The sequence below is a fragment of the Lepidochelys kempii genome, chromosome 1, assembly GCF_965140285.1.
Source record: "Lepidochelys kempii isolate rLepKem1 chromosome 1, rLepKem1.hap1, whole genome shotgun sequence".
Lineage (NCBI taxonomy): Eukaryota > Metazoa > Chordata > Testudines > Cheloniidae > Lepidochelys > Lepidochelys kempii.
The window spans coordinates 144289557-144317277 of record NC_136380.1 but is presented as its reverse complement, the minus strand read 5'-3'; the positions used below and the strand labels follow the sequence as shown (position 1 = coordinate 144317277).

The 27721-nt window shown below is 40.7% G+C and overlaps 1 protein-coding gene across 4 annotated transcripts in view; it reads left to right on the top strand.

Annotated features, from left to right (window-relative positions):
* Positions 1–1600: 1600 nt before the first annotated feature.
* Positions 1601–27721, top strand: part of PCYT1B (phosphate cytidylyltransferase 1B, choline) — a 45288-nt gene continuing 19167 nt past the window's right edge. For 2 of the 4 annotated variants that reach the window (XM_073357708.2, XM_073357682.2), the window contains exons 1-5: positions 1601–1907; positions 15371–15470; positions 19228–19344; positions 21808–21959; positions 24023–24101. In XM_073357708.2, the coding sequence (XP_073213809.1) occupies positions 1791–1907; positions 15371–15470; positions 19228–19344; positions 21808–21959; positions 24023–24101 (565 nt within the window). In that variant the 5' untranslated portion in view covers positions 1601–1790. Of the gene's footprint in view, positions 1908–4932; positions 5063–15370; positions 15471–19227; positions 19345–21807; positions 21960–24022; positions 24102–27721 lie in introns of all 4 variants that reach the window. The other 2 variants (XM_073357691.2, XM_073357702.2) reach the window with 2 other exon arrangements.

Here is a 27721-nt window from a genome sequence, read left to right as displayed (position 1 = left end):
GGCTCCATGACTAACTCAATGAAGGACAAGCCACTCAGAGTTTCTCAGATTTCTCATTCTCTCTGTGTACTAAGTCCAGCCGGGGGTTTGGACTGTAACACAGATAAGAATTTGTATTCTGAGTCATTTGACTTTGGAGAGGTACCCGAGTCTGAAATTATGTAAGAGATATGAGTTGACTGTTTTCCCTCCAAAATGTCAAAAAAGAAGGGCAGTAGATTTTTGCTTTCAAGCTACCTTGAAAGTCCAACTCTCAAGCCCCTTTAGTAAAACATAGCATTGCAGATTTTAGTGGTGTGCTAGGGACCAAGCCTTCAAACATTTACAACTGTGTGCAGTGCTTACTAGCGTGAGTGGCTGTGGCTAGATGAGCAGGTCTAGATAACATGGTGGTAAAAATAGTAGTAGTTGGTCTTTGTTTGCGCTCTCACAAAGAATCGCAAAAATGGAGCTCTATCAATAATCAATCACCAGTGGACAAAGCCATTGAAGACACTGGAAATAGAGTATTAAGAACAGTGCAATACGGTAAGTGTTAGCATGAACTGGGCCGGATAACCTGTCCCTCTCTATATCTATTTTTCACCAATTGATGCCACAAGTAAAGTTTCCACTTGGAGGAGCTGTCCTTTCAGCACCAAAGAAACACAAAGACACAAGTCAAGAAAGAACAGCAAAGCCATATAAGACTGGGTAAATTAAGACTCTCTTTATAAACAGCATTACCATGTCAGTAGAACACATCCTCTGCAACACAGAATGCTGTATAGGTCATTGATCTTTAGTTAACAGATATATCAAGCTGTTAATTGCCTTGTGATTTCAATTTAGAAAAATAATACTTTGCACTGTTATAGTGAAATAAAGTAAAGGATCTCAAAGTAAAGTATTATTATCCCACTTTATCGTGAAAATCAAAGCAGATGTAGGTTAGGTGACTTATCCCTGTCACATAGGAGGCTAATGGCAGAGTCAGGCCAGTTGGCTGACTCCCAGTTTTACACCCTGTGCATGGACAGTAGCAATGCAAGCTTCACTACATCAGCTTACCATTGTGTCTCAGCCAGGACTTAAGAAATCACCTAGACTCTAGAATAAGCTTTTACATGCATATCTGGTATCTGTATGTAACAATTTATAATTGTGCCTGCAAGTATGGGTTTTGTACGTGCAATAAATGCACACTTTTTTTGCACATGCATCTTAGTCCCCCATATATAAAAATGTGGTCCTCAGTTTTTGTCTATAAATCTCCAACAGAGTGCAATACTAATTAAAGCTTGGTTACATGCAAAAAATGAGTACCTTTCTCTATTAATCATGCCAGAGGGGGGTATAATTTGAGAGAATTTTAATATGTATCTTGGGAAGGGGGGGTTGTCTGATATGTAGAGTGAACTGTGTTTGTTCACATTAACAAAGTTTTATAGTGCTAAACAACCCCTCCTCCCATAAGTTCTGCTGCTGTGTGTATCATCTAATATCAATACAGCACATAAATCAGATGGAGTGGTACTATGGTGACAGGAACCAACCAGAAGACATCATGCAAATGAGAATACTGTATCCCACACCAGCTGCTCTGTTGCTGGCTGGTTGTCATAGTGATAAACTGAGGCCTTTCCTCTTCACTTCTCCTTGAAAGAAAAACCTTTAATTCCTCAAGGGAAGGGAGAGAAAAGAAAGGTGAGGGGGTGCGGGAGGGAATTACATGACAAAGAAAAACATTATCTGTCTGCGAAGAGAACAGCAGAGAGGGCATCGCGGAGAAAAACAAACATTCACTGGCCATGCCAGTGCTCACCACCGATGCTGAGTCAGAAACAGGTATCCCAAAATCCCTTTCTAATGAGCTTCTTTCAGAAACCATGGAGGAGATAGAACACACATGCCCTCAGCCTCAGTTGGTAAGTAAAGACAAAGGATGCATGTATTTGTCACCCAAGAGCTCTTTGCCTTATTAGAATGTAAAGGAATCAATTGTTCAAAGATTTAACATGTAAATATGAATTCAGCTGCAGCCTAATCTATCTCAATTGATTGTGTTTAGGGTCTGCACTGGGAGAACTTGGATTACAAAAAACTATTGTACCAGCTGTGGAAAAAATACAGATGATATAGGATTATTGTATTTTTGTCTGTGAGGAAGAGGTTAATATTCTGTTATGGCAGGTCTCTTTCTATAACAAAACCTGTCAGAAAATGTAAAAATGGCATTTTTCTTTAGCCTTTTTAGGTTCAGATTTACAGCAAGCTGTTCATTGTATCCTTGCTTGTTCTTTGTCTTTGTGCTGACTTTGGGAAATAAAATGACAGATAAGCAGAATTGCCATATCCCTAAACAAAAGACAGTGAATTAAGGATGCATGGGGGGCCAGGGGACGGAATGATATGGCAAGATCACCCACATTTCTAAAAGGTTCTAATGAGATTGCCAGTGTACGCATCCATGATTTCACTTCGGGGTATGGAAAGCATGTGACTCGGGAAAGCTGCATTAAAAGAAGAGCTGCAGGTCTTAATTAGTGTATGACAACAGTGCATTCAGAGAAGCCGGCTGCATATACGGTAGAGCATTCCTTTATCCCTGTATGTCTGATGTATTGAATTCAACCCTCGTCCACCATCACTATTCAGTTTCACTCCCAGCGTTCTGCAGGTCCATTCTGCATCAGGCAGGATTCAGCTTTTTAACAAATAAGACAAGATAATGAAGTGTTACTTGCTGCTTTTCTAAAGTCATGAAGAACTTTGGAGGACAGGCTTCTAATGGAATTTAGCACTCTAAATTATGGTAAATGCCACCCATCCTTTATATCTGAGAGGGGAGCTTGCCAATTGATTAAAAGAGTGCTGTTTGAAGGTGCAGTGTGGAGAAATGGGACTTTGTGGGGCTGGGAAGGTGTGTAATAATTAAACAAGTTATTAGTTTTTGACTGAAGGTGACAAAAGGCTCATTCAGGCAGACCAGGCCACTTCACAGTCAAACAAGCACAGGCTCCATTCAGGGTGCTGCATCCTAAGTGCAAACATCCTAGAACTGTGTATTTTCATATGCTAATCTTTCTTACATTTGGAATGTTTTTATTGTTGTTCCGCATATAAGACTGTCTGGTTTATTATTCTTGACAAGGGTAATTGTTAACCTTTCCCTATATGTGTTACCGCAAGGCCCGGATAATGATGATATATATGAAAGAAGCCCCAGAAATGGATATCAGTAAGGTGTGACACTGTATGACTTATGCAATAGTTTAGCACTGGAAATGAGATCATTTACCACCAGAATTAAATCACAACCTTAATTAAAACAATTTTAAAGAATCCAACTTCAATAATTACATTTAACACTATATTTCAAATATTATACTGTTCTGACAAATAGCAACAGTTGCTGGAATTGGCCTAAATTAACATTTTCCACTAGCTCTTCTTATAATGAACTAACAACTTTTAAAAATAAAACCTGTTAATTTATAAATGGAAAGGCTTTGGGTGGGTTTTTTTTAAAAAATGTTTGTACTGCACTGTGTTTACTAATGCTGTTTGTTAAGGTTTTTCTTACACATAATACAGCCCTTTTGAATACATTATATCCCTTCTATCCTGTCACATAAAAAGAATTTAAAGGACGAAATGTCAGTGTGAAGCAGGTATTTACAGTATGTCATTCCAGTAGAATTCCTATGGAAATGAAGGTGGTAACCAGAGTACATAGCAAAACAGGAACTCATAATGATCTGTTTTAGAGCTTCATGAGTATTAATAAATCAGTAATGACAATAGAGATACTTGGAATAAAGATTTATGGAAAACTCATACTTCCAAGATGAGATTGTGGGACTTCATATCTACCTTACCTCCATACTTGCTGAAATAAATGTGCCAATGTTGAAATAGAGGAAAAGTCAGAATATTTAAGAATACAATATAGTCTACCTAATAGTCCTGAATATTTAAGAATACAATCCACTATCCACATGATAGTGAATGGTCCTGACTGCTGCTTAATCAGAACTCTTTTGGCAAAAGTGTGTCTTAAAGGGAAAATATTGATAGCCAATGCCCAGAAGGGTTAAATGGAACTTAGAGTAATAAAAGGCTTGAATTTCTAAGCTTTGTTCTTTATGTACAAAAATGATAAAGATTAAAAGAACTAATAAAGATCAACTAAACATGGAAAGTAGTGTATATGTGACCAGATCCTTATCTGGTGTAAGTCAGCATAGCTCCATTGAAAACTATGGAACTATGCCACTACATCAGCTGAGGATCTAGTCCATTATTCTTAGTCAGTCCAGTACTGGATTTCATTTTAAGTCTTTTCAGATTTTTTAAATAGCCTCTTCTCTTAGTTGCTGAACCAACTCCTAAGATGTCAATGGGAGTTGAGTTGGACCATTAACTAGGACAGCCACTTAACCGGGATACAAGGCTGTCCACTGGGGAGTCCTAATTAAAAGAACTTTACTGTAATTTTATTAAACTGTATTTTAATTTGCTATCAGGCGATTATGTAATATTAGTGAGCTGAGTTTGTGTTATTTTCAAATTATTTTTTTCATGCTGCTGGATGGTCATTATGTTGGTGTGAGAGTAATGAATAGTCAGGGCACCCAGAACTCTTTGTATAGGCAGGTTTTTTAAAAAAAACCTACTGTTTAAATCTAAATATACATATAATTCAAAATTAGATAAAAAAACATGAAATGGTTGAAGAAAGTGTCCACTAATTAATAATGAAACTTTCATAGGTCAATACATATTTTCACAGAAGGAATTGGAGTTAGTAGACTTCATAAATAGATATTTTGTATTGTAGATATTTACTGTTATTGGCTTTTTAATTAAAAAAAGAATTGTTTATTTGATACCCCCAAACAGCAAATATTTTAATTAATATCTGTCACAATGTAAATATTTCTTTTTCAGTCAGTCAATCCCTCTGACTTTATGTCATGGAGGCTGCCATCTTGGCAGGAAGTGTCACAGTAGGACTAAAGGAAACTTCTGTGTCCTTCAGTGAATGAGGAAAGCAGGAGATACTGAAGTCAGTTTTCAGGTAAGTTTCAATGTGTATTGAAATATGAGGTTTTCCTGTAGGTAGGACTGTTTATTTAAATTGCCATGACTTTCTTTTTTTTGCAGATGCTGTCTGGGATTTTTGAACTAAAAAAAAAAAGTCAGTCAGAGGCTCCACTAAGAATTCATATTGAAATAGATACTCCCTGCTCCATCCTTCCCTCTAATTCTCCTATTCTGTGTTCCCTATTTTCATGCATCTGCCTGCCAATTAATAGCTCCGTTCTTCACACACCTTCAGTGACCTTTAGCCTCAGGTGGCTAAAAATCCACAGTATAAGCAAGCTCTTAGTTTAGCTAGGAAGCAGAGGCATGTGGAATAGAGAAGATCAAAGGGGGAGGGAGGGAGTTAATTTGGAAGATGCAGCAGTTTGAACCTATTTATTTAGTTTGTTTATGATGATGCAGTCTTGGGCTTGATTCTGCAATTAATTCCCTGTGGATAGCTCCTGGTTCCTTGCAGGAACAGGGCCTGTGTCTTTATCCGGGTTTGGAAAGCATCTATCACCCAGTGGGAATTACCACAACCTAAATATTAAATAATAACGACAATTCACATGCTCACGGGTGGGGTTGGAGACAATCCCAGACAGTGTCTGTAACAAAAAGAAGCAATGGCAATTTATAATTACAGTTCTGAAGTTAAAAAACAATACACATAGAAACTTACCTGAAAACAATCCTGAAGGACTACCACTTGGTTTGACCTTTCACTGAAGTGCAGTGGGAGTTTTCTTTACTCATACTGTCTGTCTCTTCCTTCCAAAATAAGTCTCTAGGAGTAAAATTTTCAAAAGCACCTACATGACTTCGGAGCTTAAGTCCCATTAACTTTCAATGAGACTTAGGTTCCTAAATGCCTTCAGTTCCTTTAGAAAAGAGGACTTAGGTTCTCAAGTCACTTAGAAACTTTTGAAATTTTTAATCTTAGGGGCTTTAATAATTTTTACAGTATTTTTTTTAAAATATGCTAGTTGTGTTGGTGAAATTATTCAGGAGTTTTGAAAAATGCTAACATTTCAGTTAAGAGTAGATGAGAAAGATTAGTATATATTAGTCTCACTCAGTGAAGCTATAATAATGGTTTAAACTAGAGCTATAATGGCTGCAGAGATTATTCCCCACTGATGCGACTAAGTATGAAATTTGAAGAAGCTATATCTAAAAATTGTATTGGCCTTGACTTTCAATATTTTGATCTCTGACTTTTTTTCCTTTTTGTCTGATTTGATATTTAAATAGTGATTCAGGATGCTTCATACATAACAGCTCTAGAAGTATTTCAGATATTCTTACCAGTTCACACAAGTAAACTCCTCAACAAATGCATATGATTTTAACTTTTATAGTTAGTAACATTATAGATATAAAGGGCTTTATTATATAGTTATTTATTATATAGTTACAAAACCAGCCATCCTTTTGTTTTTCCACAATGTGATGTGATTTAGGGAGCCTGCCATCAGCGCTTCTTCAATTTGGATCTATGCTGAGGTACAGCTGTCATGGAAAAGGAGCATTAGAACAGATGACTGAGTAATAAGGCTGTGCCTGAAGCTTAAAAGAGACATGGTTTGACTAAATGTAGGTGATCTTAGCCCTGCACAAGGTGTGTACTGTATTTGGACCCGAAACTAGTATTCATGAATTCTGGCTGTTTTGGACCAAAAATTTAAAAAGGATGTCAAATCTGGCCTTCCTTTGTATGTCCATGACTTTCTTTGGCACACTTTTAAAATATTTTTTCTTTGCCTGCAGCACATCACCACCAAAAATTAGAGAGTGATTTGCCTTTCACTTCACTAAGAGTCACACCATTGCTACATATCTAAATTATGTTGGCAACAAGACGTTGCATCATTTATCAGATATATAGAACTACTGAGATGTCATTACAAGAGTCACACACAGCATAGGAGAACTGGTGCGAATATTATGTACTATAGAATGTATTGTATTTCTTGCTCACATGTATGTGTGTTATGCTATTTGGAACTTGCTGTTTCAGTTGAACATTGTCTATTTCTCAAACAATATTTTTTTCAGTTATTGTGAATGTCTATATCACAGCCTAAAGAAAGATGAGTAAAAAGGCTACTGTAACTAGACAACAAAAGCAAGGCATTTACTACATAAAAAATACTAAAGCAGAAAAAACCCATAGGAAGGAGCTAAGAACTATTCACATTTGTCAGAATACATATATAAAAACCACCAACACAGCCAGCTCTATATACAAAGGTTTGCCAAAACTAAGGGTTGGTCTACGCTATAAAGTTAGGTCGGCTTAACTACATTGATCAGGGCCATGAAAAACTTCATGCCCCGTGTGATGTAAGTAAGCCAACCTAAGACCAGAAGTAGATGCTGCTAGGTTGATGAAAGAATTGTTCTTGAGTTGTTCTTTTGTGGCTCTGTGTTGGTGGCTAACTCCCATGAAATGCTTGTCTGTACCGAGGCAGTGTTGAATTGCAGAACTGTGCCTGTTTCCATCTTGTGTACCTGATGTTTGGTACATATTTGGTTCTTTCACTTGTGCTTTGTTTGAGTTTGGGACCCAACATACCTCTAAAATATATTATACTTTCTAAAAGATAATTTCTGTTTGAGCTAGAGCCTATGGGCTTGATGCAGAAACCACTTCTTGAAATGCAGGTTAGACTAGATCATAATGATCTCTTTTGGCCTAAAAAGCTATGAATCTATACATATCACCATGTGCTTTTGTAAAATGATGGGAAGAATTTTCTGCATTGTTCCTTTCTTTCTGAAACTTATACTTGCATCTTGTGATTATTAGTCAGTCAATAATTATTACACAAAGATTAGTAATGCATAACATGACTTTATGGAGGATGAACCCAGATAGTACTTGGGAAAAAGCCTGTCTGGATTGTTTGCAAATTGGATGAATTTTTTAAAAATATTATTAAAAATATAAATAGATTATTCCGAATTACTCTTTATTCATATTGGCACTGCAGAGTCAATAGAAATCTGTAAGAATGAGCTGGATTCTCTTTTGGTTCATGCATCATCAACAGAACTTTTAACTAAATTCCACTTGCAGAATCTTTACCTGGAGGTACACAGAGATAAAGGGGCAGTTAAGTTGTAACTGCAGTGTAATACACCTCAGCTGGGTCATGGTTACTGGTAATATAGTTTTAATTTATAATTGTGAGGTAATATCATGAAATAATAGATGCAAAAAAGAATCTTAAATCAGACACCTATCCCTAGGAGTAAAAATTCACTCCCTGAACACCTGGTCCTTCAAGAGGCATTCCTTGACTACCCAGAGGCAGACCTAGATAGTCCTTAAGGCAGTGTTTCTCAAACTGGGGTCCATGGGCCCCACTGATCAACTCCCCCCCTCCCTCCCAGTGCCTCCTGCACACCGCTGAACAGCTGTTCAGTGGCATGCAGGAGGCACTGGGAGGAAGGAGGAGGAGTGGGGATGGGGGTACTTGGGGGAGGGGTGGAAAGAGTTGGGGTAAAGGAGGGGAAAGGGAGGAGCGGGAAGAGGAGGAGCAGGGATGGGACCTTGGGGGAAGGGGTGGTGTGGAGGTGGGGCCTGGGGGTCCGTGAAAAATTTTAAATCAAAGTGGGGGTCCTTGGGTTGCTAAAGTTTGAGAACTGCTGCCTTAAGAGATTCTTCATCTGCAAGGAATGCTCATATTTTAGGCCTAATGTTTTATAGACCCAGCATGTGTATATTTCTCATTCTTCAGTTACTTATAAGATTTTTGGTAGTATTTTATTCTTAACAAACATGTTGAAAACTGCTTTAAATTTTCCCCTCAGATTTTCATGTTCCTGATTTGTAGTCACTGTTTGCAAACTATGGGTCCAGTGCTACAAGTCCTTACATGAGTAGTCTATATACATGGGATTAGTTCCATTGAAATCAGTGTTCAGTTTGGAACTGGTCTAAAGTCTCTCTCTGCTTTTAAGAGACTGTCAACATGAAATGTAGGGAGTTAAAAAATGAGATAAAAGTAGTGTAAAGTATTGTCCCTGAATCCTCCTGCTAATTCTGTGGTTTTACAACATTTTCCTATTTTCAAAAATGTTTTCTCTCCCTTGTTGCTGTGTGAAAGACCCACACAAACAAACCCAACCCACCCCTGTTCTAAGGGATATAATGAAACTGACTGTACACTAAGTGCTGTCAAACATATCAAGTAAACCAACTGAAAACCTCCAAGGTGGTGGTGGCAGCAAAAAGGGCCGAGTTCAAGATCTACAGTTCCTCTTAACATTTTTATAATGTTCCTCTTAACAATATAAACCAGAACCAGCTTGAATCCCCACTCAGAAAACTGGGAAAACTAATCACCACCCGTAGAGGCATCCAGGGGAATGTCTACACTGCGTTTTAAAATCTGCAGGAATGAGTCTCAGAGGCCAGAACTACTGGCTCAGGCTCACAGGGCTCACACTATGGCACTAAAAACAGCACTGTAGACATTGCATCTGGGGCTGGAGCTCTGAAATCTATCCACCTCTCTGGGCCTCAGAGGCCAAGCCCAAATGCCTATACAGCTTTTTTTAATGCCGTAGCACAAACCCGAATTTGTAGACCTAGGCTCTGAGACTCACAGCTGTGGGTTTTGAAATGCTGGGTAGACATACACTAAGAGGCAAGACTTCCCTGCTCACAAGCGCTGAGGGTGTGCACAACAAAAGAAAACTTATTACAAGAGAGAGGGAACACAGTATTACTTTGGAAAAACACCACAGTGATTCAAAAGCATGCAAACTACAAGTAAACACCTGCCTCCACGGTATCTTGGGCAGTGTCCTTTGCTCAGTTTTCCACCGTGCAGTGTGAAAGTCCAATAGACAAATGGCCATTAGCATGCCACTCCCCTTTCCCTCCACTGCACCCACTCACGGTTTGTTGTGTGAAGTCAGCAAAGTCCCAGAATCCAGTGGTGCATTGATACAGCTTCACCTCCCACCCCTGAAGGGAGGGGAATGGTTGAGCAATGCCTGCGTTGCCACGGGTGACCCCTGCCGCTGTCATCCCTGCCACTCCTCACTGCTGCTTCCGCTTGCCACTTACACTGCTCACTGCCTCTAGCCACAATGCTAGAATGCTAACCACCACTTAGCCCACTTCTTAGTGATTTCACTGGGTAGTGGGGAACCTCACTTGATGCTGAATCCGCTGTGTTGCTTTTCACCACGACACTGTCCACAAACCAGGTCTAATGTTCAGGCCCCTAGACCTGCTGAATGATTTCAGTGGTAGTGATTACTGAGCAGAAATAAGGACTCTCAATGGAGTCTATTTTTAAACACTGGAGAGGGAGGATCAAATGATATCTAGGACTCCTTAAAAAGAGGTCACACCACTAGGTAGAAACCCCTGTCTCCACGCTCTCTGACTTTCACTTGGATTTGGCATCCTTACCCACTGCTTAGCAAATGAGGTAAACTTAGGGTAACCCCCATCAGTTAGGGCAGGCTAAGGACAGTTCTGCTGCCCTTTCATTATACAGTAAGGATCAACATTTCATTACCTCTGCACCCAAAATTAAAGTACATTTTAACCCAAAGCAGCCAAAATTGATCATTTTTTAAAATAGGTCTCTCTGCTGATCACCTACACAAAGTAGGTGCATCTGTGCAAATATAATCTGCTCCTCAGATCTTCTGTCTCAGTTTTTCAATAGATGGAAGGGGAGAGAGCTCCTTAAATCAGTTCCCCACCCCATTCTCATAAAGTTACAGAAATTGTAGGGGTTACAAGTAACAGCACTTTGTAAAATATATTTAGACAGTGTGCCTTTAATAATTGGTGGACAGCCATCTGATTTAGAATCCACAAGCCAAATTCCTCCTTGTATAGCTCTACCAGTTTCACTGTATTGAATGAGTTTATTTAGAGAATTGGAGAAATCTCAGCAAACGCTTCATAATCTGATATCAGGGAAACTTTCTAGGAGAGTTTCCCTGGCAAGAAGGGGAAAGCTGGGCCTACAGGTCTATTCTTACTGGTTTAAGGAAGTAATCCGGACTGGGGGCTTCTCCTGGCAAGAGTTCTGATGATTCCCCCCCCCCCTTTGGAGACATTTGAATTCTTCGCTAGCACATAGAGTCAGATGAAGGTAACTCAAACCCTTTATAAAAACTATTCTCTTTTTTTTTCTTTTTTTGGGGGGGGGGCGGGGAATGAGGAAGTCAGTTCCAAAATTTTCTATAAATTATTGCCTCCAAATTGTCTCTGTTCACCTGTGTCCTTTTCAACAGTAAATCAGCTAGGGTTTAACAATCAAGGCATAAAACATGAAGAGACAGATGAAAGAAAAATAAGGAGCCAGGCTATATTCTGCAACCCTCTCACTGCAAATTTCAGGCATGGGAATTGCACCAGAAACAGAAGGCAGTTCCTGGATAACTATATCCAGGTAGATGCCACCATGGCAGAATTAACCACACTGTTCATTAGTACTCTTGTTTTTGAACTAAAATATTATTTGTTTACATTTTCTCTGGCTCAGTGTTTTTCTGAAGTCACTGGCACAGGTGGATAAATGGGGAGAAAAGAGTTACCTTCAGTGTCCTGGTTGGCAAATTTCTTTGAAATATAATATGCTGGCAAATGGATGGAGAGAGATATTTCCTTGGTGGGGACATAGCAAGCAAGCAAGCCCTTTTATTGCAACATTCTTTGTACACTCAAATAAAAAGAAACTAAATAATCTGATCTGTGTTGTCAGCCACAGCTAGTGATTTGAGCCAAGAACACATGGTTATCTTAGAGTAGTGTTTCCCAAACTTGTTCTGCCGCTTGTGCAGGGAAAGCCCCTGGTGGGCCCAGCCGGTTTGTTTACCTGCCGCATCCGCAGGTTCAGCGGATCGCGGCTCCCACTGGCCGCGGTTCGCTGTGCCTGGCCAATGGGGGCTGCGGGAAGCGGCGGCCGGTACGTCCCTCGGCTCGCGCCACTTCCTGCAGTCCCAATTGGCCTGGAGCGGCAAACTGCAGCCAGTGAGAGCCGTGATCGGCCAAACCTGTGGACATGGCAGGTAAACAATCCGGCCAGGCCCACCAGGGGCTTTCCCTGCACAAGCGGCAGAACAAGTTTGGGAAACACTGCCTTAGAAATTACTTATTTGAATGGACAGAAACCAGGTGCAGTGGTAATGTGGATCTCAAACCAATCATCATGCCAGATCCTCCACACCCAAATTTGATAGGCCGGGAGACAGCATGCAAAATTAGATCCACTGCTCAGCTGGTACACAGGGATCTTCAGGCTAAAGAGAGATGGCTTGTCTACACCAGGGAGATTTCCCCACAAATTCTAACCATTTTAAAAACTAATTGGAGCTATAGGGTTGGGTGGCCTGAAAAATTTATACTCACCTGATTTCAAAACCACTGATTTTGCTGAACTGGTTTAAGGTGATTTTGAAACCAATTCAATAAAAACAGTTCAGGCCACCCAAGCCTGGTCTATACTATGGCTCCAGTATAGCTGAAACAGTTTTCAAGCTGGTTAGAACAGAGCGGGAATTTCAGTGTTGTCAGGATGATTTCATATTGTTTTTACAATTACTATAGCCAAGGGCTAAATTGGGCACTTATGCCCAGATTTTTAAAGGTATTTCGGCATTCCAATTTGCTCCTCTCAGGGCTAAGTAACTTGGATGGCCAAGTTCCATTTTCAAAAGTGACTCGGTTCAGCGAAAGTTTTTCCTAGTTTAGATTCAATGACACAGCCTCAGGTACCAATTGAGAGTCTTCTTTGTATTCTGTTTGATCCAGAAGCACATTTTTATGCATTTCTGAATGCGTGTTCCTCCTTGACATATTCCTGATTTTACTCTCTTGTCCCTAATTACTGTCTGTTTTAATGTCTGAAGGTCAAGAGGGCACATGGTAAGAAAAGAATTGGCAAGACCTTTTCTAACAAGACCCAGGCTAGTGGGAAGCTAAAACAGGATGTCCTTGGCTTTAGTAGGGGCTGAGAGAAAAAGCTGCTCAGTATTGAAAAAGACATGTATATGGGTAAAAGGTTTACTCTGACTCGCAAAAAATAAATAAAGAAATAAAAAATCTCTTGCTGCAAACCAGACCTATTTTCTTCAAATAATCTTCCAGGAAACAGCCTGTACCTAGCTAGGATGTGATTACCAGTTGCAGGCCTCAGACCATGGCCATTATTGTTTTAACATTCCTCCCTTCCTCTTTATCCCAGTATGGAGCAGCCTGTGTGGGATGTTGTGTAACTTGACATTGCTTGGAGATAAAAAGGCAGTTTAGCACTCAACAATCACGGAGACAGAAGCAAAAAGACAGTGATTAGAAAATAAAGAAATGAGTGTGCAGTGTGCTATGTAGGCAGCTAGTTGAACAGGATTCCCTTCCACAGAACCCAAACAAAAAGTTTGATTTTCCCATATTTTATTTTTAATTTTGGCAGTTACATTTAACATGATGAAGGCATCAGTGAAAGTAGGGCTGCTTCACTGCAATACATGAGATTTTTTAAATCTGTAGGAGTGATAAGAGTTTTATAAAAGCAATATTGGTGGTGAATCCCAACCAAGATAGGCTACAAACAAATCCTAGAGTTCACTTTTATGTAAAGTGGAAACCACCCTCTCAGCTCAAGAAACAAAGGGTCCCATTGCAAGTGCCTGTCAAGTATGGAGATTCATCATCAAGAAAAAATAATATTTACAGGAATGGCCTAAATTAAGAGCAAAGTTAGTCATCAACTTGAAACCATATCAGCCATTCCAAGAAAATAAATGAGATAAGTGGGCAATTTTTGGTAAAAGGAGTCAGACACAGTGTTCTAGCATTGCTGAGAAATGCCCACTAAATGACACAGCAGTCTTCTAAGTATTGAAAAATGTAAATAAAGGGCAAGAAATACTTTGTTATGGCCAATGATGAGTGCTCAAATAACAGATAGGACAACTTAGTGTGCTCCATTCAGTCTCTTCCAAAGAACAATAAAACAAGACAGATGATGCAAGGCCATGAAATCCCAAAGACTAATAGGGGATGTATTTGCGTTTGACAAAGGAGAAAACCTTTTTATTGTTAATTGATTACTACTTTCAACTAATGGAGATTTCAAAACTAACAAGCAAATGGTATTTCCCCCCCATATCAAATCACAAGGTGCAAGGCATATAATACCAGAGGTTATAATTGCTGACAACTTCCTGACAAAACATTTAATCTCTCGCTGCATCAGGAGGTTCCTATCTGTAAAATAGGGATATACCACCTCATTTCTCCCACCCTTTGTCTTTCTTGTACTTTTCAAGAATAAACTCTTCAAGCACTCTCTCTTATTATATGTATATATAGCCCCATCTAATAAAATGGGGCTCTGATCTCAGGGTATCTAAGTATTACTTCAATACAAAAAATAATAATGAAAGAAATTCCAGATAAATCAGTCAGAATTTCACTGCGATTTCCTACCTTAGTCCAGCCCTGGCTTTCTATGCCCTTTATAAATAATAAAATGAAGTATCAAGGATCCTTGCTTGATGAAAAATTCAACACAGGTAGTTTATATCTAATTTCTGTCAGTGGGTGGAGTTTGTGCCCAATCCACTCAAAAGCTAGTGAGGAGATGGTCAGTCAGTGTCTTCCAAAATCCTAGGGTCTAATCAGTTTTTCAGTTACTTCTAGTATATATGTGAGTGTTTTATCTCCTGGGCATTTGGACACTGATCTGAGTACAACCATCCCGTGCTCACAAATGATAAATAGCAAAAAGTAGATGTTTTATCTGAAAATTGCAGGAAAGATGCTAAGGAAAATGGAACCCTATTCACCCTGATTGAGTTCTCCAGCAGACAAGCTACTGTGCCAGCTGATTGTTTTGGATTTCCTCAGTACACAAGACGTAGCCCAGGGAAAGAGAAAGCTCATACAATCAACAGTCCAAGAACTAAGCTTCTTACACTCTGGGCCTGTAGCCAGAGAGACCTGAATTCAGTGTGTGGATAGATTGTTTATTTTCCTGAACCATTTCCAAAACATTAGAGCTTCTTGACTAAGACCAAGGTTTAGTTTGCAAGGTGTTTTATAAACACCATAGTCTCTTCAGTGGTTAATTGGCACTTTTTGTATAAATTGCGTGAGCTCATGAGTGATTTCAAAAAGGAAACAAGCCATCATTATGCTCAGTTAGGACTAGCTGACATACAATGAAATGATTCAGGTTTGTCTTCCTAGTTGAAGAACGAACTAGATATTTGCTCATGTAATTTTTTTTTCTGTCTCTACCCCTCCATTGCCTTCCAGACTCTGATTGCACCTGCTCCATTTGCCGATGAAATAAGCTGTCAGTGCCAAGCCCCGCATGAGAAACTAACCATCACTCAGGCCCGCCTGGGAACACCAGGTGAGACGTCCAATTAATCAAGACTTTGCCGACAGCGGCATTAACAGGACTAAGAGCAGCTTCCACAGACATGGCCTTTCAGCTGTGAAAGTATTTCACTATTACAATAGCACTCTTCATTTGGGAGAAGGAGGAGCAGGGTGTGCTGCCTTGGGGCTCAGGGAGGTGTAACGAAAGGATATTTATGGTTTCTTAATGATACAGCCCACACACTTTAATGTAGTTATTAAATATACAGGGTTACTTTCTCAACAGGTATAAAAATGCTGGGGAGTGAGATTTGGACATAAGAGGTAACTCAGCAAATCTCAACACACAGGTTATTTGGATACCGAAATCATATGGGATACTGGCTAAAATGAGTGTTTTCCTCACATTTTGAAACACACTTCATGGCCTCTGCATCACAGCTGTGATATATCTCCTCTGACAGCACCACAGCTTATGAGTGTATATATGTACTCTGCCTGAGTATCTATAGTGGTGAGAAATCACTTTTTCCTTTCTGACATTACCATGACAGTCAAGGCCAGCAGTGCAGGCAATACTTCAGCATCAGGGCCCCCCACAATGATAGTATAATGTTTGGCACCCATTCTTCAGTTCCAAATGGTGTGGGGTATGAGCTGATTCATGATGACTGACAGGAATTACAGCCCTAGGGAATCAGGGAGCCTTTCCCTTTATTGAGATCCTGGATGGCCACATTACAAGTTCCTCCCTCCGCCTGTCTAAATGGAAATGTTGATCCACTATTTTTCTACATAATACAAACACAAGTGTTAAACACTTCACCTGTTCCCCTCTAATCTGGTATCATGGCAGAGGAGTTTAGGGTAGGTAATACTCTTGATCATGGACCTTTCAGATGGTGGGGAGGATCCCAGCTGATGGTTTTACAGGGGGCCCCAAAAAGCTGCCTGTTACCCTGCTTTGAGGAAGCATCCCCATCTTCCCGGTGAGTTTTCCAAGAAACATGGTTTTCTCCACATTTCACCTGAGTCATGGGAGATATGATCATCCTGAGCCGTGACCTGCCTTTCTGCTGCACTGCAGCAGCAGCTTTGAAGCTCAGAGCCCCAGTTGTTTGTCTTTCAGTTGTACAGGGACTTCCTATCTGTAGCAAAGTGGCCAGGCATGATGCTCAGTGACCCCTTTAGGCCTGCAGCCCAGTGCTAGGGCATGATGAGTGGGGCTCAGGAAGAGATGGGTCGTAGGGAGCAAACAGGAGGAGGCAATAAGAATGGGAAAGATAGAAAGGTTAATCAGAAAGGAGAAGCGTCTGAGGGAAAAGGAAAGGTATAGCTGCAAGAGGAAACAAACGTGTGTACAGCATTAAGCTGAGGAAAAGAAAAAGGCAGGGAGCAGAGAAAAAAGTGAAATGACACAAAGGGAGTGAGACAGGAAAAAGACCTTTTTTCCAAGTGAGAATTCAGGGAAAAGGGAGGATAATAAGAGGCCAACTTGGGGAGAACACAGTAAAGAGGATTCTGATGGGATGGGACTCACCACTGAGGCACCGCCTGCTGGATGTTCTGGGGATCAGCTCTACTAGCCAGGGCTCCCTCTTCTGGTGGCATCTCATCACAGTCACTTCTGCTCCAGGGACCCACATCACTCCCAGGACCAGGGCATTATCTTCGTGACAGAGCCCTCCAGCTGTGCCACTGCACTCTGTACTCCCTGCTTCCAGGGGAATGTTACAGTCCCTTAGTCTAGCCACTTCCGCAGTGGCAAGTGAGGGCAGGGGAAGGACTCATGCCCGCCCACTACTCCGGGTCCCGGCCCAAGGATCCTGTAGATGGCCACTGCTTGTGGCACCCCCTCTTACTCCTCAGTAGATTTCCCTGGGCCACTTCCCCACGGCCACAGCACCCTCTTTGCCCTTGCCACAGGGCCTCAGCCTGCAGATCCCTGTGGCCCACCAGCAGCTGCCTTTATATCCCTGGATCGCTGCCTGCAGCACTGCTCTATCCAGGGTGCTTACTGCCTTCAACCTCCAAGGCAGCCAGTCTACCTCCCTCCTCAAGCTCCAGGGAGTGACCAAAACTGCTCTGCAGCCCTTCTTATATGGGCCAGTCCAGCCCCTCTCTGATTGGTCGCCTCCTGTGAAGCCTCCAAAGGATGTAGAAGAGTAAGTAGACTAAACATTTTAAATTTACCCACTGTAATTCTGCATATCTGAGGAGAAAAAAAACAAAAACACAACATTCTTACCAGAGGCTAAAACTTATCAGCTGGATTTACACATAACTCCTGTTAAAGCTGAAAATCATAAGAACAGAAGAATGGCCATACTGGGTCCATTTAGCCCACTATGCTGTCTTCTGGGTAATCATCAAGTGATCAATCCCCTGTCGCCCATTCCCAGCTTCTGGCAAACAGAGTCTAGGGACACTGTCCCTGCCCATCCTGGCTAATAGCCATTATGGACCTATCCTCCATGAACTTATCAAGCTATTTTTTGAACCCTGTTATAGTCTTGGCCTTCACAACATCCTCTGGCAAGGAGTTCCACAGGTTGACTGTGCATTGTGTGAAAAAATACTTCCGTTTGTTTGTTTTAAACTTGCTGCCTATTAATTTAATTTGGTGACCCCTAGTTCTTATATTATGAGAAGGAGTAAATAACACTTCCTTATTTACTTTCTCCACACTAGTCATGATTTTATACTCCTCTATCATATCCTCTTAGTCATCTCTTTTCCAAGCTGAAAAGTCCTAGTTATTAATCACTCCTCATATGGAAGCTGTTCCATACCCCTAATCATTTTTGTTGCCCTATTCTGAACTTTTTCCAATTCCAATCTGCATGCAATATTCAAGATGTGGGCATATCATGGATTTATATAGAGGTAATGTGATATTTTCTGTCTTATCTATCCCTTTCTGAATGATTCCCAACATTCTGTTCACTTTTCGGACTGCCACTACACATTAAGTGGATGTTTTCAGAGAACTATTCACAATGACTTCAAGATCTCTTTTTTGAGTGGTAACAGATAATTTAGACCCCATCATTTTATATGTATAGTTGGGATTATGTTTTCTAATGTGAATTATTTTGCATCTATCAACATTTAATTTCGTCTGCCATTTTGTTGCCCAGACACGCCGTTTTGTGAGATCCTTTTGTAGCTCTTCGCAGGCTGCCTGGGACTTAACTATCTTGAGCTATTTTGTGTCATTTGCAAATTTTGCCACCTCACTGTTTATCCCTTTTTCCAGATCATTTATGAATATGTTGAATAGGCCTGGTCCCAGTACAGATCCCTGGGGGACACCACTATTTACCTCTCTCCACTCTGAAAACTGACCATTTATTCCTACCCTTTGTTTCCTATCTTTTAGCCAGTTACCAATCATGAAAGGACCTTCCCTCTTATCCCATGACAGCTTACTTTGCTTAAGAGCCTTTGGTGAGGGACCTTGTCAAAGGCTTTCTGAAGATCTAAATACTCTATATCCACTGGTTCCCCCTTGTCCACATGCTTATCAATCCCCTCAAAGAATTCTAGTAGATTGGTGAGGCATGATTTCTCTTTACAAAAATCATGTTGACTCTTCCCCAACAAATTATGTTCAGCTATGCATCTGACAATTTTGTTCTTTACTATAGTTTCAACCAGTTTGCCCGATACTAAAGTCAGACTTACCAACCTGCAATTGCCGGAATCACCTCTGGAGCCCTTTTTAAAAATTGTCATCATATTAGCTATCCTCCAGTAAAATCATTGTTGTGTTTCTTTCCCCACAGTTGACAGACCAGTTAGAGTGTATGCAGATGGGATATTTGACCTCTTCCACTCCGGCCATGCTAGAGCTCTTATGCAAGCCAAAACTCTCTTCCCAAATAGCTACTTATTAGTAGGAGGTAAGAACACATCTATTTACTGGATTTTTGGCTCTATTATGCAGTAGCAGAGGAGCAGTATTGCCACATTCTCGACTGCAGCTGTTTATACACTCTGACTTTGAGCACTACTTCCCGTTTTGATGGTATTTTACACCTTAAAAAAATAGTCCAACTTAAAATGATGTCAAACAAAGTAAGAGTCAAGTCATAGAGCTACATATGCACAGTTCCCAGTCTAGTTAAAGGGAGATGCCTGCATGACTCTGAGGGCAGAATGTCTCCATACCAGTGTTTATCTTTTTTTTTTACAGTCTCAGGAGTATAAAATGGTAGAGATGAGTGAATAATCTATAACTAATAATCTAATTAATGATTTTTAGCATATTTTTCAGCTCACAAAACATCCATGAGCTGATTTTGATTTCTTTTTCATTTATTTGGGGAACTTTTTTGAATTTGTTAGTCTATGGATTGATAAAATACATTCCAAAGTTGTCATATATCAGAGAAGTATTGTTTTTGTTTCCTGACTGGATGATTGTGCAAGCACATCTAATGTGAATACTTGCACATGTGCATTAAGTTTTGGTGTCTTTGAACACTAGTGCATGTTGCTTTGAAATTTGGTTTTCAAAAATAAAACTCTACTGCTCAAACATTAACAAAGTGTGACACAAATGAGTTCATTGAAACATTCAAATGAATAATGTGAGGAATTATTTTGTATCATTGCCTCAGCTCTGCCAAAAAAAAAAGAAAATTAGAAAAGCAGCATCTTGTTCTTATTCACACTTTGGTTTTATACTTAAATTATTTCAGTTCAAATGTAGGTAGTGGGAAGATCTGTTCCATAATGTAGGAAACACTTAAGAGCTCTCCCATGCTCTTCCAGCTGACCCAGACAGAGTAGAGGGAAAGCAGATGGGAATGCATAGGGGAGCTGCTCTTTGTTGGGGACCTTGTCTCAAACTGGGGAGGGAGCTATGAGGTGAAACCTGGCCCTATTAAAGTTAATGGCAAAATTTCCATTGAGTTCAGTGAGGCCAGCATTTCACCCACTGTTCTTTGGGTGTGGGAGCAAGCTTTCAACCATCTTCATCAGTTTCCCCGAATAATGTGCTGTCTCTTGGTGGGTGTGAAAAACTGTCAACTATCAATCCCCACATAAAATTTGCACTGCATCAAAGTCTGGTGTCACCTGTCTTACTGTGTGCATCTTGTCATATTTCTTGTTGTGGAAACATTTATTTGGAGTTAAGATTTTTTTTTAAAGTAATTCACTAAACAGATCTTATAAATAACTTGCAAACCAATAGGCCCAGAAGAGTGTGGTAACCAGAAAGAAGCCCTTGGTGGCTGATGGGTGTGTACCATAGGTGGACAGGCACAATTAAAAGGAAATATTTTCTACAAATCAGAAATAAACTAAATATGCTACCTCCTGATAATCAGTAACATTGATAGAGCACGTCTCTTCGAGGAGAACCAGACCCTAAGGTGATTTACAGACTGTAAATAAAAATAAATACATGGAGAGATATTTCCACTCATTATTGAAAATGCACTGACCTGTGGCACATTTGTTGCCAGCATACACCACAACTCCGTAATGGGAAGTGAGGCATCCCTTACCCATTTGAAAGTCTAGATGAGTATATAACTATTTGAGTTAGAATTTGGCCAGGACTCCAGCAATAAGGTACTCCTCCTGCTTATGTATAAGCGCCTTAAAATCTTTAATGATCATGGTAGTGAGAACCTCTATTTTACATCTTATTCAAAAAATGACACCTTCAGCAGAAGAGCATCCACCAGCACCACACTGGAGTGTTAGGTCAGCGCTGATACAGAGGGGAGAGTGTCCAGCTGGTGAGTCATCAATAACCCTTCCTGCAGCCATAATAAGATTTAGCATTTGTATAGTTCTTTACACCTTCAGAATGCTGCACAAACATTAACTAATCCACACAACAACCCCGGGATATAGGCCATTTTTCCCAGCTTCTTAAAAACCAGGATTAGAATATAAAATTTCCTGAGTCCACATCCTATGCAACATTCCTCAAGAGCACACTGCCTCTTACAATCCCACAGCTGGGCTTTCCTCAGAGATTTCCTGTTTGAATACGGATCAGGTCCAACCTCACATGCTGTGAAATCTGCTGAACCCATAGCCCAGGCCACTATGACTGCACTTGTTTGCTATTAATTTGTGCTGGTTTCAATATAGCTGTCCAACAGTGATTTAGAGACGTGTAGGCAAATTTCTGGAACTTTGCAGAGCATTCCTCCTATTTAGCGTGAACTTCTGGTCTCTGTTCTAAAGACAGAAAGAGGCACATCTTTATTTGGGTTGAAAATGGAATGTAACTGAACAAACAACTTTAAAATAAGGATATTGATCAGAAACTTCTTACTGGCCAGATGCGCTAATTGTGCAAAGTTAACATAGAAATATTTTGTTGATTTTTCTTTTGTCAGTTTGCAGTGATGATCTAACCCACAAGTTCAAAGGCTTCACTGTAATGAATGAAACCGAGCGGTATGAGGCACTCAGACACTGTCGCTATGTAGATGAAGTCATCAGAGATGCTCCTTGGACGCTCACACCGGAGTTCCTAGAAAAACATAAGGTACCATTCTTCTCCAGACCCCTTCCCTTCCTTCTGTAAATTAACTGCTGGGAATACATAACAAGGATATGAGATTCTATTAGCTGGAATAAATTAAGTAATTCAATTCCTGACAGCCAATTATTACAAATCACCTGCCAGTTCTAAATCAGAAAACTTTCTGTTCTCTAGCTCTTTTTGATGTAAGTGGAAGTGGGCACGTATTCTGTTTTTTGGAGACTGACTCAAAGTACCAGTGCGTCAATAATGCAAACTTAACTCATTGACCTGTGATAACAGGACACTCTTCTCAGATCTCCTGCCTTTTGGAGCGAAGCATACATCAGGGATTTATATCATGAGACTTTCCATGGGTTAGAAAGTGACTAAGGATTGAAAATACCCACAACTTGCCAGGTACTCCCATATTCGGAGGCATCCAGTTGTTATTTCATACAGTTAAAGTCTAACTCCTGAGGCTATACTATAAGTGAAGTGCATGTTATCTTCTTGATGCCATGGCAAGTGAGATCCACCAAATAAATGCTAAGAACAGAGTTAGCATTTTTTAGGATTTGGATTAAAGCAATAGGACGAGAGATCATGGTGGTGTCCCACATCTGGATTAATCAAGTGGATAATGATTAGATTAATTTTGTTAGCCTAACTGTAACAAATAAGAATACTCTTTTGTGTTAATGTTCAGGGGCAGATGTAAGGGACTATTCTAGCAACAAACTATATATGACCATGTCTACACTACAGAATTAAGTTAATCCAATTTATGTCAGCATACAGTAATTACATTGCTTGTGCGTATCGACACTTTGCTCCTTCTGTCAGCAGTGCGCATCCTCACCAGGAGCGCTAGCACCAATTGAACTGTCAGTGTGGGGCATTGTGGGACGGCTTCTGAAAGCTAGCAACTGTCAATGTAAGCAATGCAATGTTTACACTGACACAGCATCAGCCTAACTACGTCAACACTGACACGAAGGTGGAGCTATTAAATCAGTATAGCAGGCGAGTTAGGTTGGCGGGAGCAAAATTTTAGCATAGACACTCACAGAGTTGGGTCGATGTAAACTTTTCAGTGACCTAACTCTGTAAGGTAGACCAGGGCTCAGTCTCTCTTTAGGAAAAACCTGGGGCCCAGTTATTCGGTGTGCGTGGGCTGATTTGCATGGGGGATCCTCAGGTGGCATAGAGCTGCTGAAGAATCAATTGCAGCAGGGTCATCATTTGCTGTGGGGTAAGAGGGACAAGTGCTCTCCCCGACCTTGGTTTGACCTCCTCAAACTTTTCATAGCTCTTTGAGCTCCACTTTTGTTGTCCTTCCCCCCAGATTTTGCAGGATATAATACAATCACATATAATCTTCTAAACACTGACAGAACTTGGCCCCCTGCCTCTGAATTTTTCTGAAATGATGCCCCTGAACTGCTCCCACCAAATCAAAGGCAAATCTCCCAGTGATTTGCCATCATCAGTCAAAAGTATGTACGTGTGCCATTGTCCTCTAATGGATAGAACTTCAGACCTGGTCAAGTGCATGTGAGTTTTTGAGCACCCTACTGACTGCCCTACAGTGTATATAACCCCAAATGCAGCTACAGCTCACTGGACTTTACTTTAGCTCAAATGAAATAGTCCTTTGTAGTGAATCTACAGTTTGATAGACAGTTTCTAGATAAACAAAACACATACATACAAATATGGAAAGCTGGGAATAGAAACCCTGCTCCTTCAGTTTTAAAAGTCAACTCTCTAAAAGGAGATCTCCTGTAGGTGACAGTAGCAGCAGTAGGTCCCTTATCCTTTGTGCATAGAGAATGACATCACACACAAAGCAAGGGTATGTTATACCTGTGCTCTTGGAGCCAAAAGTCCTGAGTGCTACCGTAATTCCACATGGTGCGCTCTGTTGTAGCCCGAGCCCCTAGTGCAATGTTTTGAGTAGTACCTTTCAGATGAGACTTTCAAAGGCAGGCAAACACAGTTCAGAAAAGAAACTGCTCTTCCAAAACCAGTGCAGATTACCTGATGGCTGCATCTGATTGTTTCTTCTCCTGTATCTTTTGCAGATTGATTTTGTAGCCCATGACGACATTCCATACTCCTCCGCTGGCTCGGACGATGTGTACAAGCACATAAAGGAAGCAGGTGAGGGCAGTTTTCTGTTTTAACTCTCTCCATTTCAGCCTTTATTTAAAGCCCATCTATGTATTTTACAGCCGTGTAACCACACCTGCTGGAGGACGGAAAACAGAGATAAATGCACATTCCTTTCTGGCCAGTCAACAAGTAAGTGCTGCTGACTTCAGCAGAAAGGTTCTTGAAACCACCGGTGATGCCCTGGGCTGGATAAACAAAAATAGGTTACAACTGTAACCTTCCGGAAGCCATTTGGTTTGGCGGTAAACATTCCTGCTTCGGTTACTGTTGTGATTTGTGATGGTTCGTAAGTAGTACTGAAATGCTGGAAAAGGAGTTTACTTCCCATGTACCTATAGTACCATGGCCAACATTAAGTCATCTGTTTTCCCTAGGCTAAGGTGCAGCTCTATTCTGACCCACAAGTGTAACTCCTATTATGGGGAAAATGTACAGTTAGCAATTAAAAATCATTAGGACCAGATACACATTTACACCAAGGACCCTGTTACATGACTCCGGCACTGCAAGAGGGCCTTAAAGGAGTTTAATGTGGCCTTAGGATAAGTGAGAAAGAAACTCATTCATGTCTGTCTTTGAGTGTGAGCCCCTTTCACATTCCTTCTCCAACCATAGTGCAGCTCAAACATATAAAACAAAAAGGACCCTTAATTTTAAATTAAGCAAATAGTAACTGTTCTTGCCGCAGAGAGAGCAGGCATGATTCTCCACTGCCTCGCACCATTTACATTTGCAGGTGTAAATCACATTGCTGGTGTAAATGAATGGATTAATCTGATCTGATGACACTGTTTAGCCACTTTGCACAGGCGTAAGACAATAAAGAATCAAGCCCTGCCTCTTCCTCAGTGTCCATGGTAACAACTGAGACCAGCTGAGCATAGCTTTCGTTCCTGGGGTGTGAGGATAGGTGTCTAGGTATTCTCAGTGCAGAGTCCCACGGTGTCGAATTTGCTCTCTCCCTTGGTCCATCAGGGACTCAGTTTGGTGGCCTTAATGAATTCTGTCAGCGCATGTTGAAATTGATCAGGGTTTGGTAGCTGTCTCCCACCAGGATAAACTAAATCAGTGCGCCCGCCAGTTGTCCTGGCCATATCCGGTCCTGGGTTACACTGTTCTCTTTGGGGCATGCTGGCCATCTCCAGGGCCACTGGCAGTTGTGCCATTCCAATCCCCACCCCTCCAAAGGCCGACTTTTCAACACCAGGGCCTTGCAGCCATAACCCAATATTAAATCAAGGCCACTGCGGAATATAGTATTTGCTAATCTTGTTTTCCTTTTCTTTTTTCTTGTTAACTGTTTAGTTTATGACAGATAGCTAACGAGTGAGTATGGATTTGTATGTGTATGTTGTTAAAGGTATACAATACATTATACAATGATATTATAGGCAGAACTGGTAGCACCACCTACTATGAAGGTTGCTGGACACTTCCCATTATAAGACCATGGTTTTGGTTGCTTTATAACTTTGTCAAACCGTAATCATTTGGGCTGAAGCTTCCCATGCTAAGGTATCCACCTCAGGCTGAATTTTTTGAAACATTTCAGCCAAAACAGTTTGGCCTTCTCCAAGAAAAAGACGAGGGAAATACATGTTGTTTTACCCATGTTAATAAATTCTGGTGACAGTTTCTTTGAGAGGCTCTTGTGCCTCTATACTTTGGAGCAGGGACTTGAAATTCGACAAGCTGGGCAGCCTAGAAGCCTGGATTGCTGAGCAACTGGGAGCTGGGGCGCCCAGGCTCTCAGCTCCCTGTCAGTCCACCACACGGGCTGCTGAGGAGCCAGCAGGAGAGGTGGCAGGAAATCAGAAAGGTTCCAAAATCTGCCTGGCAGGAAGGCTTCTGTTGGAAACCTGCCTGGTTTCTGGCAGAATTTCATAGGAATTGAACTATCTCCACTGAACAAGAGATCTGAATTAAGATTGAACAGACGACCTTAATTCTGGCATTTCCTAACTTTTGAGTGCTTGACTTTGTAACCTCAATACTGTTCTTTTCGTATAGTTTTGGTGAGCGTAGCATATACAAACACAGTGGGTCAGGTTTTCAGAAGACCTCAGATCCCATTCAGGCATCTAAATGTCTAGCTGGATTTTCAAAAGTGCTGAACACTGACGCTACTAAGAGCAAGTTGAGCTCTTTTGAAAATCTAACCAATGTGCAGCATGGGCAAAGTTTCCATTGCTGTAGGAATGCCAACTTTTATACAAACCCCGAGTTCATTTTATTTCCCAGCAGTTTTCCCTCTCCTTTTCTTTAGCAAAAAGATATTTAAATATATTTCAAAAACTGTTTATTTCTATAGTACTCAGCACCATAGTATCTAATAAGTACCCAGGTAAACTAGATCTGCATTGGGAGGTCCATATTGGACTGCCTCTACCCTAGGTATGTTCATCCATAGAATCTGCCATGGAATATAGGCAGAAAAGGCCCCAAATTCTATTACAAAAATCAGTAAGGAGAAAAAAACAAATGCATAAAGAAGGCTTGAAAATTGTATCATAAAGCAACAAAAATAAAAGACACAAACCCATTTTCCCCCCTTCTCATGCCACCTTGAAGTCAGACAATTGACAGAATATTCCACCTGCCATTCTAAATGAATGTTATCATGATAGGATGTTGCTCTTTTTCTCCATCCTACATCTATTTTAAAAAAAATCAATCCTTTAAATGCCTTGCTGGCTTCTGTTACTGTTGTGATGCTCGCTGACTCACAAGATCTGCTGAGTCTGCTCTCTTGCACCTATGTCTCCTCCATGTCGGACAAATGATTTGCCGTGTGATCTGTGGCTTCAGAGGCAGTGGATCCAGTCCAACTCTGAAGTGAATGGGACTCTTTGTATTTGTCTTTAATGGGAGATGGATTGGGCCCTGTCATAAATATAAAGGGAAGGATAACCACCTTTCTGTATACAGTGCTATAAAATCCCTCCTGGCCAGAGGCAAAATCCTTTCACCTGTAGAGGGTTAAGAAGCTAAGGTAACCCTGCTGGCACCTGACCCAAAATGGCCAACGAGGGGACTAGATTCTTTCAAATCTGGAGGGGGGAGAACAAAGGGTTTGCGCTGTCTGTGTGATGCTTTTGCCGGGAACAGATCAGGAATGCAGACTTACAACTCCTATAAAGTTAGTAAGTAATCTAGCTAGAAAATGTGTTAGATTTTGTTTTTTTTAATGGCTTGTAAAATAAGCTGTGCTGGAGGGATTGTATATTCCTGTTTTTGAGTCTTTTTGTAACTTAAGGTTTTGCCTAGAGGGATTCTCCATGTTTTAATCTGATGACCCTGTAAGGTATTTACCATCCTGATTTTACAGAGGTGATTCTTTTACCTTTTCTTTAATTAAAATTCTTCTTTTAAGAACCTGATTGATTTTTCATTGTTCTTAAGATCCAAGGGTTTGGGTCTGTGTTCACCTGTACAAATTGGTGAGGATTCTTATCAAGCCTTCCCCAGGAAAGGGGGTGTAGGGCTTGGGGGGATATTTTGGGGGAAGATGTCTCCAAGTGGTCTCTTTCCCTGTTCTTTGTTTAAAACGCTTGGTGGTGGCAGCATACTGTTCAAGGACAAGGAAAAGTTTGTACCTTGGAGAAGTT